At 41.1% G+C, this 18,108-nt stretch overlaps 1 protein-coding gene across 5 annotated transcripts; it reads left to right on the plus strand.

The window, feature by feature from the left end:
• hmbox1b (homeobox containing 1 b) lies at positions 1-18,108 on the plus strand. 5 transcript variants are annotated; one of them, XM_046373181.1, is made up of 10 exons: positions 1-305; positions 2,517-3,176; positions 6,413-6,498; positions 7,039-7,149; positions 9,009-9,162; positions 9,451-9,533; positions 10,178-10,273; positions 11,339-11,433; positions 12,242-12,325; positions 12,865-18,108. In XM_046373181.1, exons 2-10 carry the CDS (start codon positions 2,521-2,523, stop codon positions 13,006-13,008), a joined length of 1,509 nt encoding a protein of 502 aa, XP_046229137.1. In that variant the 5' UTR covers positions 1-305; positions 2,517-2,520; the 3' UTR covers positions 13,009-18,108. The 5 variants fall into 5 exon arrangements, with proteins under 5 accessions (XP_046229137.1, XP_046229136.1, XP_046229132.1 ...); XM_046373180.1 differs by having other exon boundaries at positions 4-305; positions 2,514-3,176; XM_046373176.1 differs by lacking the exon at positions 1-305 and adding an exon at positions 333-886 and having other exon boundaries at positions 2,514-3,176.

Consider the following 18,108-nt stretch of genomic DNA (forward strand, 5'->3'; position numbering starts at 1 on the left):
CCCTCGCTCTTGTGTCAGGGATTTGTAGTCTTTCGTGTGCTGAACGCCGCCGCGTGGTAGTGGCCTTTGTAACAGTAAAACTACAGTTCCCTCAGAGCTGCTCGGAGGTGTTAGTTGTCAATATGGCTGTTGTCAGACAGACAAAGCAGAGAGGCAAATAATTCGCCTCTGATTAGAAATCCTTGGAAAGGGGTCGGACAGGGCACTGTATTCAGATTGCTTTATTGTTCGGCTGCAGTGAAAGATACATTGGGTCTTTGCTCAAGTTATAAAGTTAAATGGTTAAGTGGAAGATTTGAACCGAGGTAAGTCATGTACTTAGCTATCTACAACACTGAAAGTGATGTTATTAATATCAAACGTTCGCTAGCCAGCCACAACGGCTAACGTCAGCTAACGGTAGTATCAGCTTTGGCATGGCTAGCATGTTATGCTAATCATTCCACAGCACCAGTGCTGCCAATATAGTTAACGTTAAGTTGTTAGCCTTCCTCTGTGATGCCAGTGGACTGTTGTTAGTATAAATTCAGTGACCGCAGTACTGCAAGCGATGGAAATCATAATGGGTTAGAGGACTACGAGCTGTGTAATTTGCCGTTACATTGGGCATTGTCCGTCTGCCACAGAAACATTTGCTAACGTTAGCTTTTGGGCAAAGGGCGTGAAAGCTGGCATCACCAATGGCTCGCCTGCAGCGTTGAAACGAGCGACAGATTTGCGCTCTCACTGCAGGCCCCGTAGTCAGCAAAACAAAAACACATGGATGAAAAAGAGACACCACGAACTGTGGTCAAATTTAGGACCGGGACAATTTAGAAAACTTCACCGCCAAAGAGAAGAGTTTGGTTTACTTTGGGAGTATCAGATGCACGCAACTTATGTTTAGGTAAGAAAGCTCAAGTTTTTGTTTGCATAACTAAAAAGCTAAAGTGATTTTTCCGATGTCGTTGTCTTCTGCGAATCACTTTTTTTCCCCTTCTCACATTTGAAGAGTTGTTGAGCTTGTTTGGACTGTTTCTTAAATGATCGTCGAGGTTAATCCGTTAGGTGTGTTCAAAATGAAGTTTGTTTAACCATCTGTCAAGGACAAGTCCACTTCCTCCTTGTCTTAGTAGTAGTGAGATCAGTCAAACTTTTCTCCTCCGTCTCCCTCCGGGTTACACACCTGTCCAGTCTGTGTTACCTGGCTTACACTCAGTTTCAGTGTAGGGCATTGATTTACATTAGGTTGAATCTTTGCTCCCCTGCAGGTGCTAACCTCTGCTCAGTGTGTTTGAACTAGTTAAACCAACTTGAGCCAAAGTGAATAGTTAACTCTTGTACTTGACAAGGATTGGTGGTGATTTCAAATGTTTGCAATGCACAATGAGTCCCTGTAAAAGAACACAAAATGCCTCAGACTAAGTAGTAGTTAGTGCATCCACTTGCTTGTTAAAACCAGCGATATTCTCATCATTTTGCAGTGTAACCGTGCTTGATAATGATTCACAGCTTTAGTAGCCTTCCTTATGAATTCTTAATGATAACTAAAGCAACTAGTTAATGTTCACCAGTGTTACTATGCTGCCCTGTAGCTCAGAAGTAATGCTTTTCATTGCCTACTGAAAGTGACTTTCCCCTGTATGTGTCTGAAACATTTTCAATTGTTCTCCGTTTTAAAGCTTGGTTGTTGCAGACCTCTAAGGGCCTGTATTCACCACAGCTGTATTAGTTTCCTCTATAATAACTTCAAAACACTGCATACACTCTTAAGTCATTTAGGGTTTTTTTTTCTCTTCTCTGCACATCTTAGACCAACACAGATGTAGAAAAATGCCAGTGACCCCTTTTAAACCATTTATCATATCAGCATAGGTCAGGCTGGCACAGAAGATGGAAAATCTGCCGCAGTGTGATTCCAGTTGCATTGATTTTGAGCACAGCAAATTGCTTATGAAAAACATACAGCGTGGGTGGTGTGCAGAGCCGGGGATATATTGTAGCTCTTAAAGAACGGCAGTCAGAATGTTAAGATAGCATCAGCTGTCAAGGTGACTCTGGCACTCTGCGTGTGTTGCCTGCTGGTTCCCAAAAATAGCAGATTTTTATGCCCTGCCCCTCCCTCCCTTCTTCTTTCACACTTCTGTCTCTCGCTCTTGTCTTCCATTTCTTGCTTACTTGCTGCCTCTTTATTTTCTTCTTGCGGTCCCCCCCCCCCACTTTACCCTTCTGATGCTCCTCCACTACCTTTCTCTGCCTCACTCCTCCTTTCCCATTATTCTCATTTTTCTCTCCATCTGCAACTGCACTCCTTTTCACTCTTCCTACTTAATTCTCTCATTTCCTCCTGTCTCATTTCTGGCTGACTTTCCTCATTGCTCCTTCTGTTCTCCATCTCTCTTTCTGTTTCCCTCCTAGATCTTGAACCTCCACGTACTTTCCCTTCCTTAACTTCCCGCTGCATTTCCTGTTTCCTTTCCCCTCCTCTTCTTCTTCCTCTGTCTTACAACCTGTCTGTCTTTTCTCTCATTCAGCAGCAGGATGTCTGAGTTCAGTGAGGAGCCGCGCTTCACTATTGAGCAGATAGATCTACTGCAACGGCTGCGTCGCACTGGCATGACCAAGCAGGAGATCCTGCACGCACTCGACACTCTGGACCGGCTGGACCGGGAGCACGGTGACAAGTTTGGCCGCCGTACCTCTTCCTCTTCCTCCTCCTCGTCCTCCTACGGAGTAGGCGGGGCCATCAACAACTCTGCCTCTAATACCACTACATCATTCAATAATAACAACACTGCCTCGGCAACCACAACCTCTTCTGTGTCATGCAACGGCAACAACAGCGCCGAGGGCGGCACCGGCGATCACTCTGCAGCCGCCGCGTCTTCCACAACCTCAAAAATCTCCACCGCCACACAGACGCAGTTTGGGAGTGGAGGGGGACTCTCACCGTCTCCTAGCAACAGCTACGACACCTCCCCGCCTCCGGGGCCGCCGCCACCTTCCGCCATCTTGCCCTCGCCGGTGTCACTGGTGGCTCTGTCACAGAATGGCCGGGATAGCCTAGCTGCCACACCCAACGGGAAGCTGTCTCCTCCGAGGTACCCAGTAAACAGTGCGGCTGCAGCACGAGCGTTTGGGTTTGAAGCTACAGAGGAGGACCTGGACATTGATGATAAGGTGGAGGAGCTGATGAGGTCAGTAGCAGAACATTTCACTTTGTTTGTTCAACTTAAGTTTGAAGCCTGTAGAGCTGGATTGCATATTAACAGTAATTAGGGTACGGTGTTATAAGACTGGGATTGTGGATGTGAACATCTACAGTAAAAATTATGTTTTCCCATAAATGTTCTTATGTATTAAAGCACTTAAGTGAGGACTAAAGATGCCTGTAAAAGCAGCCTTGAAGGTTCTTATTCATGATGGCTTCTGCTACGGTGGCCTTCCAGAGCTTTTAGTCACATGATCTTCATCGTCACATGGAGTTTGTCATGGAATTGTTGACTTCTCGTCCATTCTGGCCCACGAGTTGAGGTTAGAAGTTCATTCTTGACCTTGGAAAGAGAAGTTTGTAAAACATTTCTCACCACAAAGTCCGTTTAACAGCTATGCTGCATGATTGGATCAAAAAGTTTTGTGCTCAGCAAGAAAAATAGTTGGTTAACGTATCAAGATGTAAATGAACTGTGTCTGTGGCTACGGATTAGGTTCACCAGGATTTGCCTGTTTGAAAATGGTTGTGCCGAAAAGTTTGTTTTTTTAATCCAATCAGTATTATCAGTGATATAAAGAAATGAACTGGTCATTTGTGTAATCCATGCCATCTTTATGTGATCGGTTACACTGGTGTCTGTATAGTTAAACTTGTTGTTACTTCTTTGAGATAGATTGCTTTTAACTTGCAGTTCTACCTTGCCTTGAGTTGTTACAGTGTAGTTAAACTGTAGATAAAAAAAAAACTTGGCTTGCTCTTAACTTTTCTGGTATGTGGTACATTATCTGGCAGTATTGTTCATTTATGATTATACTTGTGGCATTTCCAGTGAAGAGCAGGTTTGCACAGGTCGTGTCTGAAAGATGACAAAAGCCAGTTCAAGGCCAGCATTCTTGTGGGCTCCATATAAGATATGTAGCCCTGATGTGCTTACGTTTTGACAAGTTGGAGCTACAGCTGTATATAACTACTGAGCTGGCCCTTAACATAGGCAAGAGGCACAACATCTTGGCACTAGGAGGACAACTTACTGTGCAACTGATTAATCTGCTCTTTTTTTTTTTTTTTTTTTGATGAATTGTTTTTCTCCATAAAATGATAGAAAGTGCTGTAAATGTCCGAGGCATCTTGAAGTCTTCTTTTGTCAAACTACTAACTTACCATCATTGTAAATACTCACAGTTGAAAAGCTGTAACCAACAACAGCTATTGATCTAATTCTCTGTTGATTGACTAATCAATAAATCAAACTATCATTTTAGCTGCAGAATTTACTTTCTTAAGCATAAGTCAAGAACACTAGTTATAGCACTTCTTGAATTGTGCAGGCAGTAAGCAAGATGCATGACAACTAAAGAGGCACAGTTGAACAAATGAAGAAACAGAGAGGGCGAAGTGCTGGCATAGACATTTCAGTGTACTGGCTTCCATTTATTTTTTTTATTTATTTATTTATTTATTTTTACGACAGTGGGACCACATGACAGTTGGTGTTAGCACGTATGTGTTGTACATTATGTACTACATAAGGGTGTACATCCTTTGATGGAGTATGAAGACAACAGAGGCAGATACAAAAACATTCTTGTTGTGATCATGTCTGCGGCCAACAAGACTGCGTTGAATAAAATGGGAAGTTTTCTGCTGCAGATGTGTGAAAAGCCTCCAGGGTTTAAGATGACATTTGCTCAGAGGGAAGGAAGAGAAGCCGTTACAGTCGTGCACCTCAGGAAGCATTACATAAAATGACATATAGTAACATCAAATGGCATTTGATTTGGGGCCACGTGCTTAATAGCTGCTTAGGCCCTTTACTGTGGTAGTTTCAGTCTGTCAAGCCCTCGTGCTCTCCGTCTGTAGGACTCTCCAGCGTCTCGCTCGGCGGGGCCGCGGGGGCGTGACACAAGGCTTCAGCTTGTCAACAATCCCACGGTGCCCTTCTGATTTTTCTCTCTTTTAAGTGCACATTTCCGTCTCTGCAGGGGTTCGGCCTTAGAGTTGGCATCCAGCTCATCACCCCTCTCCTCCTCCACTTCCCACTCTTCCTCAGTCTTGTACAGCAGCTTGTGCTACATTGATTCACTGGTGTCGATACAAGCAGCGTTTTTGAGCTCTAATTTTAGCTGCGCCGCAAGAGGTTGGTGTGGAGGATATTGATGCTGGATGTCAAGAGTCGTGACGCATTTTCATTTCAGAAATATGCTAACGGAGAACTAAGGACTTTGATGCGTTCTCCATTTTGACTGTGTCTGGGATACTGACTGGTTCAAAAGATGCTGTGATTGTATGGTTTGAGCACCACTGCTGTTAAAGTTGTGTGGGGGGAGGCGCCCACTGGAAATGACTTCCAGTTAAAAAAACAAATAAAATAAAAGTACACAGTATTTGTGATCACAGTTTGTACCAGGATTCAGAATTAAGTCACAAGCTTGTTGGTGTGTGGGAGTGTGTGTGTGTGCGTACATGTGTATGTTATTGTGTGTGTATATAGAAGGGAGGGGATTGGGCTCAAAGCCAGAAAGCAGGGTGGGTACACTGTGTGACTGTACATGTTCACTCACCACCCTTCATTCCTGCAAGTCTGTGCATGTTTTATTTTTTTTCTCCCCCTGCCGAGGACTGAGATAATGGAAACACGTCCGCCAAATGCGTTTTGAAGATATAGATTAGTTGACTGTGGCTCAATTCATTTAAATTCATACAATTTTTGCCTTTGTGTTCTTCTGAAATTCAGTGTTGTTTGTGTGGGAGCGATTTAGCAAAAACAAAACAAAACAAAAAAAATGTAAATACATCAATAATGCTGTCAAAATGCACCTGAGATTAAAATGGGGCCTTGGTTTTGTATGCTTTCCATGAGTAGGTACAGTACAAAAACACAGATTTGTTTATCTGATGTGAGTTGGTTTTTGTACAATGTACTAAACGCTTGGTCTGAGTCTGCTGTTAAGGCGGCACAGCCGCAACGACAGAAGCCCATATGTAAATGGTAAACATAAAAACCGAAATTCCGGCCATGTGTTAGCCATCCAAGCATTTTACCTTCACGACATACCTTGTTAATTATCTGTCAGTTAGCCTTCGTCATATATACCAAATCAAAATTTTGTGTTTCTTTTTAAATGCTTTATGTGTAAAATACCAGCTTTGTTCTCTTTTCTGTCAACGGTGTATTAAGGTGTATTGCTGTGTTCTCGTGTGTGCTGTGTGTGTTTGCAGGAGGGACAGCAGTATGGTGAAGGAGGAGATAAAAGCGTTCCTGGGGAACAGGAGGATCTCTCAGGCAGTGGTGGCACAAGTTACCGGTCAGGACACATTCTGAAATCATGCTGTGGATTTGTTGTGTTTGCTGTGTTGCTGTCATTTTTAAAAACGTGTTTGTGGAAACTTGAACTCATTGAATTATCTTTCCACATTTTATTTCAATAGTTTTAGTTGCTCAAACTGTAAAATGTTTTTGTACATTTTTCTGTCATGAATGAATAGGTGGAGCTTTCCAGTCTCTCTGACTGTTTTCTATGTTGGTTCAGTGATGCAGAAGACTGAAATCTGGAAGAAAAAGATAAGAGATGCTGTAAAAATCGCAAAAATAGCGAAATCTTAATTTCCAGTTCAGCAACCTAAAACTAGCAGAGACAAATGGAAGTGCCCAGCAGTATTTCCGTGGCTTGTGTGAGAGACAAGTGGTCAAGGAAGAAATAAATTCAGAGCTAAGGAGAGAGAAAACACTTTCTCCCTCTTGTATTCCCCTCTGTCTCTTGAATTCTTCCAAGGGTTGTCTACAAATTGCACCGGGGCTTGGTGCAAAACACTCTGTTGTAATTCGATGTCTGGCTGCTTTCCAGGCATCAGCCAGAGCAGGATCTCCCATTGGCTGCTGCAGCACGGCTCTGACCTGAGTGAGCAGAAGAAGAGGGCCTTTTACCGCTGGTACACGCTGGAGAAAACCACACCAGGTACAGTTCAGTCTCTCCCAGCCCTTGTTACGCTTGCTGAGGGACTGTGGTTAAAAGTGAATGGACTGTTAATGGCAGCATTATCATTGTAGTCATCAAGGTCATATAGAAACAATTTTTTTCCCCACTTTGAACACTAGTGCAGAGCTGTTGTTGACCAAATGTAGAGAAGCTGAAAAGTTTTAAAATTTGATGGAAAGATAGCAGAAACGTTAACGCCTCACTAATCATATATACAGTATATATAGATATATAGATAGATAGACATATACACACCCACACACACCATACATTAGCGGAAGCGGTCTCTGACTTTCATTTAGTTTTAGTCTTTTGATGAAAATGCGTATTAGGTTTAGTCAAATTTCAGCCATTTGGTTTTGGGTGATTTTAGTCAGCACTAACATTGTATTCTCATGCCATGCATTTTCAGTTCTCATGTTTTCAAAGAATTTTGAGAACATCGCCATCTTTGTTGTGTGCTGTTGCCATAGTTACAGGTGTCTCTCTCATTTGTTTGTTTGCACACATGTCCATGCCACTCTGCCCTGCAGTAACACAACAGCTGCACTCCACAACAGTTACCATTTCCAGGTTTCAGAACAGAGCCGCCTGCTCTCTGTCACTCCTGCTCAGCTGGTATTAGCATTAGAATTACCACAATCACCTGTTCTCACCAGTGTGGAGCAGTGAATCATTTAGAAGCTTAATTTCCAAAATACCGTTCATTGTCTGCCTTGAGCTTCAGAAGATAAAACAGTGGATAACATTTTTATTTAGCCAACATCTGGAAGAAGATTTAAATGGATGAGTGTCGACATCCTTTAACAAACCGAGAACTTGCTCAATCCTTCCAATAGCAATGTGAAAGTTAGCCATCTCAAAGTCCATTAATGTTCTCAAGTCTAAAGTCTGAGGTCCTTGAGGCGTGTCAAGATTCAGGTTCAGGTCTGAATGTGGATATTAAAATGACTCACACGGCTATACATACAGACATATTTGAGCAAAGGATAAGATTGTAGGGAATTCAGAATTCCTGGTATGAAAGTTTAGGAGGTTGATTGAAAGGTTGATTGCTTCCTTTTGCAAAACACGAACAAACAGATAGTCAGAATGAGTCTGTTTTCTTAAATCCATACTTTCCATTCTAAATAGTTAAGAGCAAGAACAACGAGCCTCACTCTGGTTTCAGATACGTGTGCGCGCTCTGTTTCAACCTATGGCCAGGCAGCAGGCATCCCACGCCTTGTCCTCTGCGGCATGTTCCTCAGTGGAGCCCTGCCAACACCGACAGCAGTGGAAACTGCTCTATGCTATTTATGGCCAGACTGAGCCCGGCCCATTTCAGCCCAGCCCCGCACACACGCCTCCATCACTGCTGCAGAGAAAAGCGATGCCCCATTCATGCGGTTCCGATAACCTGGACTGTGGCAGGGCGACGCAGTTTGAAACTGTTAACAATGTTTGAGTCAGATTAGGTGATGATGCTGCGTGTGAGCTTCTGACCCTGTAATATGGCTAAGCTTTTAGCTATAATGTGGCTCGTTTGAGTGCAAATGGAACCCATTGTGTGGTTTTCTTTTCTGCTGTGCTCATGATTTGCGATGAGGCTGCACAGTCTTTGTCAGCGCTATTCAGCTGACTTGATAATCAGAATGTATTGTGAGATTTGCAAACGGTGACACGCATTCTCATATACATTTTCATCTAGAGGCGGGCTTTGTTTTGTTCATCTGTCAGAACAGCAATTACATATGTGCAATTGGACCTCTAGTCCACAAACACTCCTACAGACTGTATGCTCCCATGTCTGAACCTTCAGTAGTTAAGCAGTGACTGCTCCCCGCCCCTCTCCCAAGGTGCCACTCTAAACATGCGGCCAGCTCCGTTACCGATGGAAGAGATGGAGTGGAGGCAAACCCCGCCGCCCATCACCACTGCCCCTGGAACTTTCCGGCTGCGTCGAGGAAGTCGCTTCACTTGGAGAAAAGAGTGCCTGGCTGTGATGGAGAGGTGGGTGGGTGAGGGTGGGGTAGCAGTAGGCAAAGAAAAGCAGTAGATTAAAGATCATAAATGGCAGTTTGTCTCATAACTTGTCCCTTATTTCCACATGGAGTTGAGGAAACATAACAGCCTGTCCAAGACAGCGGCCGGGCAATGAGCCCACAAATCTTGTTGTAGAGTCTCAATATTGGCTTGGTTGTGCCACATACATAACAAACAGCAGTAACTGTGCTCTATTGACATCATCCTTGTGTAGTGAAATTAATTTAATCAGTGTGACTGTTCTGCTATTTATAGCTACTTCAACGACAACCAGTACCCAGATGAGGCCAAACGGGAGGAGATAGCAAACGCCTGCAATGCTGTTATTCAGAAACCAGGTAAACCACAGAAACCAGGAGCACCACATTGTATGAATATTAAAAATATTGTAACATAGCATTTTGTTATAAGGCTTCATTTGCTGGTAGTAACTATATATAGTAGTAAATATATATTATATATATGTATATATATACTAACTATGTATATTATTACCATGAAAACTGTCCCTGTCCACACAGCCTCTATGATTTGTTGACATCTTTGTACATTTATACAAAGCTTAAAACGTTATGACTTGATAAATCAATATGTTTATCGAAAACAATTTTATAATAGAGTAATAATTTAGCAGAACTTTCTTGTTACAGCTTGTCAGCTGTGAGTATTTCTTGGTTCTTTTGTGATCAGGGCATCTTACATCTAATGTGTTTTGAACTTTAACTAAACACCTGTGTGATATCTGCTGCTTATGCAACAGGATCAGGTTATTTCAGCAGACATTTAAGCACCTTCAGTGATGAAACAGTTGTAATAAAAACTTTTTTTTTTTTTTTTTTAAAAAAAAGGTGCAATAAGAAGGTGAGAGCAGGCTGAAGAAAAATAATTTAAACAAGTCATTGCAATAGAGGAGAGATTAAGGTGAGAGTGTAAGTGTCACAAAGTGCAGCGAGTGATCAGGCGGTCATGTGATTTGTTCCAGGGAAGAAGCTATCTGATCTGGAGAGGGTTACCTCTCTGAAAGTTTACAACTGGTTCGCCAACCGTCGCAAGGAGATCAAGAGACGGGCTAACATTGGTAATGTGGACCACAAGCATCCACTGACACTTTTGATCACTACACATTTAATCGAATCCCTTTGTGTCAACATGACTACATCATATTTAGTAACAGCACTTATGAACTTGTTGATGCATTGAATGGCTCAATATTATTTCATTCCATCAGTATAATTAGGCAGATGATTGTTGATCAGTTAATCAATCCCCTGATATCCCCATAAGTGGTGTGAAAGACTCTTCTTACATCAACCTAAACATCAGTGTGATACAGGCTGCATTACTTGCCAGCTAAAAGAGTTCGTAGAGAAAACAAGTGACACAAGTGACATAATTAATTTGTAAGCTTAATTATAGAAAAGTACACATTCTTACAATAATTATTTTAGGTTTAGGCTGTCAAGGTTGGTTTGGTAAGTCTTCATTCGTTCTCGTATCCCTAGTGGTTGAAACATCCAAATTCTTCTACTCCCATCACTTTCACCTAACTATTTCAGTCATTTAGGCATTGCTTTTAGCTTTAGCTATGTCCATTACTTGTAACAATCTATTGAAAATTTTTATCCGCTCCTTTTTGCTATCTATTTCAATCGTTGTCATTTATAACATGAAGAGGTCACCGGCTGTAGCTCATTGAATGTGTCAATATACACTTAGCGGTCATTTTATTAGTTACATTTGTACAGTCTGTAGCAATGCAATACAACAGTTCTCCCATGAAGTCTGCTTTTATGATGGCAATGTTTTTTGTTTGGTACAACAGCGGACCTTGGTAGTAAACTTCTAATTGACTACAATAGCACCAAAACTCAATCACTGTAAATTTCATAAAGGTAGAATTTGTAGTAAGACTATTGGTGACCATTGCAATAGATTGTACAGGTAAACCTGCTCTCATAAAGTGTAAGTATTTATTATTATTATTATTATTATTTGTTTTTTTGGGGTGTTTTTTCCCCCTCAAATTAGCTCAGCTTCTTCACCATCTCTCCACATACCAGTGGCTGGGAATCACTATAGTATGTAACAAGGTACAGTATTGGTGATCCATCGTAAATCTAATAATCCGTCCTCTTCCTCCAAGAAGCCACAATCCTGGAGAGTCATGGGATAGACGTCCAGAGTCCAGGGGGACACTCCAACAGCGATGACATCGATGGAAACGATTTCTCAGAGCAGGTAGGGAGAGATTAAGGATCCAAAAAGACACATAAAACCAGATTTATGTACCAGACAGCACAGTAAACGACTGGTCTGATTAAAGAGAAAGAGGGCACTTCTCCCTGTGCCACAGCTTCATTTCCTATTCTGCTGTGTTTGATTTTATTTACTCATTTATGTTTTTTCTTCTTTTTATGGTTCAGCCTCTTGCCAAACATTCAATCAGAAAACAGTATTCTAGTATTCCAGTCAATAGCCAGTATGATCATGCATTTTGCATGTCTTTTATTTCAGCTGAACAATACATCAGTTGCCAGTCAGCTTCCTCTGCTTAGTTAAAGTTGTGGTAATAACTGAGACCAGCAGCTTGTTTGGAGTTGAACCCTGTGGCCTCGCTGGCACGTTACTGTTCACAAGTTCGCACAAACAGACATTTGAACTGCTGTCTTTTTTTTTTCCCAGATGAACTCTGAATAGATCCTAGAAAGCACATAATGTTCTTTCATTTTTATGAAGAGTTTCAGCTCAAAGCTGTAACCATAAACTTCCAAATGCTAACCCGCTCAAGGCACATTAATTAACAAAAGCTCGCTCTCTTGTCCCTTTTCCTCAAAGCAAGACAGTAAACCTACAGATCAAGTGTTTCAGTTTAAGACCCTTTAGATTAACTTGCTATATGACAACATGCAAACTGAAACTGAACCATTCCATTCACTGGACTAGATGTGTGAAAGAAAATCTCACAGAATATTATGAATTGTTTCTCTAATTGAGCTTTTTGTGTCTTAATTGTACCAAGCTAAACGGCTGATTGTATCTCCTCCAGGCATGTGACTTGCCCTATTTTGACAAGAGACCTCTCAGCCGACCTTTTGGCCTTTACCGACTGGAGCCCACCTCTCCAACACAGGTATATCCTCATACAGACGCAGGCAGTATCTCAGTGTTTGCAGCCATGCCTTTCTGTTCTGATCAGCAGCTATTCAGTTATGCTGCTGTATTTATTTGTGCCGGTGGTTGCAGGGAGCACTGCCCTCTAGTGCAGTCCTAAAAGAGTCAGGTTTGACAGAGGTTAAATAAGGTCCCTTCATAACAATTACACTCTGATTGCAAGTCTTTAAATAGCTGCCAATATGCAGGAATCAGACAGCATGTACTTAGGAGTGGATTTGATGGCTGACGTTGCTTCTAGAGGCGAAGATCCAAATCTTGATGTGCCTGCTATGTCTAGTTATGGTTGTTAAGCTGTCACTGGACTATTGCCGATTGGGGGAGGTTTTTAGCAAACAGTGAGTGAGCATGATAGCAAAAACTTATCAGGAGAATACAGGACAAACAGAAAATGAGCCATGTCTGCAGAAGTAGAATTCCCATTTGTTTTTTCTCACATTATGAACGCTTGTTACGCCTAAGGACCGCGCTCATTCCCACTTTCCCTCCCTGTCTCAGGATGACAGTGCAGCGCACAGCGAGCACCAGGACCCCATCTCTCTGGCCGTGGAGATGGCTGCTGTCAACCACACCATCCTGGCCCTTTCCAGAACCGGAGGGGTCCCCAATGACATCAAGACGGAGTCCCTGGAGGACGAATGAACTGCACAGGAACTTGGATGGAGGAAGCAGATGAGAGAAATGGCCGAGTCGAGAAGGGAAAGAGAAAGAGAAATAGATCAGGTGGGAGTCTGTGGTTGGGGGGTGGGCGACCAAAAGAGACAAAAATAATGCTACTTAGTAAATCTTCTGAATCTGTCCCTCAGTAACCCCCCTGCCAACTGTTCCTTGTCTCTCAGCTTCCCTCCTCCCACAAAGTCCATGTAAACACTAATTATCCCCCAACCTATCCAATATATTGAAACAGCTGGCGGAAATGGGTCACTATATGTCCTCTGATCTCTGTGAAAATGTTCCACGGAAAGAAGAAAAAGGGGGCCGTTAACCCCCAGAACGGTGGTCCTCATCTGGGATTGTGTGTCCCGGGAACTCCCCTCTTTACCCCGAATACACATTCTCTTCACAGGATACCTCTTCTCTCTCCTCTCCTCTTCCTTATTCCCCCTCTCCTCCCCTCTCCAGCCTGGTTGTCTGAGCCGATCCTCAGTCTATCTCACCTCAGCGTCAACCTCAAAAAAATAGCGTGTACTGTATATATAATAAATATATGGTTCTTATGGTTCTCAGTCACACTCACCTCATGGTGCGCTACCTACCTACCTGCATACCCCTCAAAAATTCAAACTGTTCATCGTGCAATTCATCAGAAGAGCAGCCTCCGGCCATTGTTTGGGGAAAGATGGATGGTGAAAATTTCTTTCTCTCCCTCTCTGGCACAGAAGCATTAAAAAAAGGATGATATTGACAGAAGGAACTGCCCAGTCACTGTCTTCTACCCTCTAGTGTTGTCATTCCTCAGCTGAGTGACTTTTTGTTTTCCTACAGTAGAGCTGCTGTTGGATGAAGTCCTCAAAAAAAAAGTCAGCTAAAAAATAGCCTTAATTTCGTACAGTTAGAGTTTTGCTTTTTTGTAGTATAAAGCAGGTTTTGACGTTTTTTTGTTTGTTTGTTTTAACAAGAAACCTTTAATACAAATCAAAATCCAACAGCAGCAGTTTGTTCTCCTGCGTGTCACTTCTGTTTTTAGCCCCAAATGGTAACTGGATATACAATCATTTTTGCCTTGGTATTAAGCTTCCCAGTGCCACTATCGTTAAATACTCGAGGATATGAGAATCAGTTTAGAGTCAATGTGATAATCAAAGTTAAGCTATTTAATAGGAGGAATTGTGCTTTGTTTTAAATGTCATCCATGCCAAAGGAAAAGTTGCTCAGAGCAAAATGCTAAGAGGCTAAGACTGATCTGAAAATGGTGTTCACGTTGATCCAAAGTGATTTCTGCTAACTCCTTTGGCGTACTTAGGTCGTGTCTCACGCCAAGCGAAGATTCTTGAGCCAGTGTGGTGTCATATGTGGGCTTGACACTACAGCAGGCTGGTGTTAGTAAAGATGGGTATTAGCAGCCAGATATATAATGATAAAAATACCCCTAAGCTGCTTTTTACTACTTGTTCTACTACTTGTTCTGTGACGCTGCCTCTTTATTATAGCCTAAAGAATGTGCTTTCAGAAGATTTTTTAATATCACTGATATCAAATTAGACTAAATCCACACTAGAAAAGGTTTAGAATATCACAACATCTGAGGCGATTTTGTTTTGATTTTATCTATATAGCCTCAAAAGTAAAAGCACCACTCTGAAGGGAGTCAAAGACATTTAAAGTGGTGATATGGGATACAATTTTCCACTTTTTTTTTTGCCCCTGGTGGAACTTTTCCAAAACCATCTTTGACTGTAGATCATTTGTTAAACGCAGAGGAAAAGGTGCTGTGTTCCTTAAAGGTATAGGTCCTGTTTCTGGGGGCTCACTAAGTGTCAAGTGATAAAGCTTTTTCAGTCTTAGGCTGATATCTTCAAATTTGGCCTTAAGGTAAGGAAGTTAAAATAATAGTTTGGAGTTCTTGAGAAATAGTCTTATTCACATTTGTGCCAAGAGTTAGATTAGAAGATCGATTACACCCTCATGTCTGTGCATTAATATGAAGCTGGAGCCAAGAGACAGTTAGCTTAGCACAAAGACAAGTGGAGGGAAACAGCTAATATGGCTTTGTCCAAGGTAGAAAAAAAAATCTACCTACTTGCTCTTCTAAATTGTTCTCCTCAACCCATTATATTATAGGCTCTTATTAAAGCGATACGAACATTTAAGTTTAAAAATGCCAATTTGATGGATGGTTGTGTGCTGAAAGCATGTTTTTTGGTGCAGTGACTTCCTGTGTATTTTTTTGCTTTTAGGGGAGATATAATGTGTTAATTAGTCATCTTTTGAGGTGCTAGAAAGATGTTTTGACCTTTGGCCAGAGACAGGATAGCTCCTGCTTCCAGTATCTGTGCTAAACTAAGCTAACTATCTCCTAACTTACTTCTAGCCTCACTTCTAGCTCATAGAATGTCAAAAAAACATCTCTAAGATCACACTTTTACAGTTTTGTATGGCAAGCGACAAAGGGGTAATTACTACCTGTTGAAGTGTTGATTGGCAGATTTGTGGGGGTTTTTTTTATTTGTTTGTTTTTTTGGGGGGTTTTTTCGGACAGAGCCAGGCTAGCTATTTTCCCATTTCCAGTCATGATGCTAAGCTAATCTCCTTTCTGTAGCATATTTGTCATACAGACGTGAGAGTGGTATCAGTCTTCTCATCTAGAGCCACATTTCCACCCAGACCTTTAGCCCATGATTGCCTGTGTTTCGGCCATGGTCCAAAGATTAAATTTCATAGATCAGACAGCTGACAAATGAAAAGGTGACACCTCATTTTACATCATTTTCACACGTGACTATACAGCGATGTTGGTCCATCTGTGGTATGCTTTCTTCTGTAACTCTAACGCTTGATTTGGCCAAATTATAATGAACAAAAAACGCACTAGTTTGCAGCTGCAGATTTTTAAAAATGGTTGCTGAAGTAAAATGCTGTGAGTACTCAACCAGTCCAAAATTTTGAGCACTGCAAACCCTTAAGGACTCATTCATTTTCCCAAGCTTGGGACTTTTTCAAGGGTAAAATGTCACTAGAACTAGACCCTGGTCCCTGCGGGTGTTGAACTACCCAAAAGATTCCTCGTCTCTGGGGAAAATTCATGTGGTGGAAATGTGGCTTAACTCTCAGCAAGAAAGCTAAAATGCATATTTTCCAAAATGTCAAACTTTTGCTTTGAAGGAACCTCAGCCTTAGCGATGGTTTTGGAGAACTGGGAAGATATTCTACTAAACAGTTACGCAGGAACTCTGAGACAGAAATCTTGTGTGTTCCTCATGTTTGAAGTAGTCAGATATGGACTTAAATGATATATCAGATAATCTGGTATCGGGTTCCTGCTTGTAGAATAGCTCCCAGCCCTGGGCTCTAGTCTATTAAAGCTCTATTTAAATCTACTGCTTCTGTATGTACGAAGCTGCAAGTACAGTGACTCAGTACTAGGACCTGTGTTTCAAAAAGAAAGGGTTGACAGATAAAAACAAAATGTATTTATACTCATTTTTTTATGGAAATGTAAAAAAAGAAGTTTTGAAATGAAACATGCTTTTATTGTTAAATTAATCAAGCTTTTAATTTCTGACTTATTTTTGTGTTATCATTTAAATAATTTTTTTCATTCTTTGTGTCATCCCTTGTTTGACTGAACAACAGTCTCCCCCTGTTTGAGTCTGGGGTAGTAAGCTATTTTGTGAAAGATGAATGATGATGCACCTTATTTAAAAAGAAAAACAACAAAAAGAATCGCTCTTGTCTAAGCTTAAATTGTAAAATTTCTTCCTCTGAGCCTTCCTTTTGAAAGGGCAAACGTCCAATATAATATAGTGGGGCTGGTGTGAAATACATTTCTATACAGCTGCTTCAAACACACACCATATCAAAGCCCCAATATGTGCTGTTCCCTCCTTAAAATAACGCCACACCAAACTCCATTGAAAAATCTGTCATTTTAATGTTGACCTGCCTCTTGCAAACACAAGTTTATAATTCATACAAAATGGCTTAGATAAATAAATTCAGAATAACTACAGTTACATTATTTATTATTAAATACTAACAATACAATACCAAGTTTCCTTATTAGAAACACAATAAATTGTGTTTCAGTTGTGTGGTTATATAAAATGTGTTCCATATCTGGAACTGTCAAAGAACTTTCTAAAATGTAAAAATTATGGTGCTAATTCACTGTTTGTTTGGATACTGACACCCAACACTTTAATTATGAGGTGATCTAGTCCTTTAATACCTCAAACTGAAACTGGATATGAAAATGTTAAAATTCACTCACTACTCAGTTGCCAAGCACAGAGTGTATGTTGATTAAAAAAAATAAACTAGTCAAAATAATAGGCAAGGCAAATGTTTTTGTATTTGAAGGATTTTTTTCTGTGGGGTTAGGTGTGACGTTTTCGCCGTATACAAAGAATATTGTATGATAGACATAGTGAAATAAGTTGCGCATGGAAGAAAGAGTGCATTTAGAGATTATTCTCTCACGGTAAGGCACTTTGATAAGAACTGCCTTAGTGTTTGAGAGATGCCATGGCCCAAATAGCAAGTATAGGTTTTAATCCAGCAGTATTTTATGTGAGCATTGAAGCTTGTCTGTGGGATGGAAGAAAGAACCCTCAGGTGCTCAAGAAGTGAAGATTTTGTACTTTTCAGTGAGAAAACTGGAAAAAGATTAATCTGAATAACAACAGATTGAAACCTGAAAAGGCTCTCCCCACCCAGTGTTGTGTGTACTCCAGTGGTAGTGCTTACTCTGAAGGGGTGTCCTCTTGTGGTGTGTCAGGGTCAACATGTCTACATGTCCTTCTGTGTCCCCAGTGAAAACACCATCCACTTCATCCCAGTATAGCTCAGAAAAAGACTGAAAGGACTGAATGCTGTTGTATCAATCTCAAATCTAGTTATGTTTAAAATTACTGTATTGCCCATTTCAGAATTTAGTGCCTTTTTTGGACAGTAGACTGTTCTGTAATTAAGATGTAGTATATATACATTTTTTTGTACAGTTTCTTTGTTCATTTTTTTAACTTGTGTTTATTTTAGTATGATATATATAATGTACAAGAGAATAAAGCTATATCAACGACA

Source organism: Scatophagus argus, chromosome 19, assembly GCF_020382885.2.
Source record: "Scatophagus argus isolate fScaArg1 chromosome 19, fScaArg1.pri, whole genome shotgun sequence".
Taxonomy (NCBI): domain Eukaryota; kingdom Metazoa; phylum Chordata; class Actinopteri; family Scatophagidae; genus Scatophagus; species Scatophagus argus.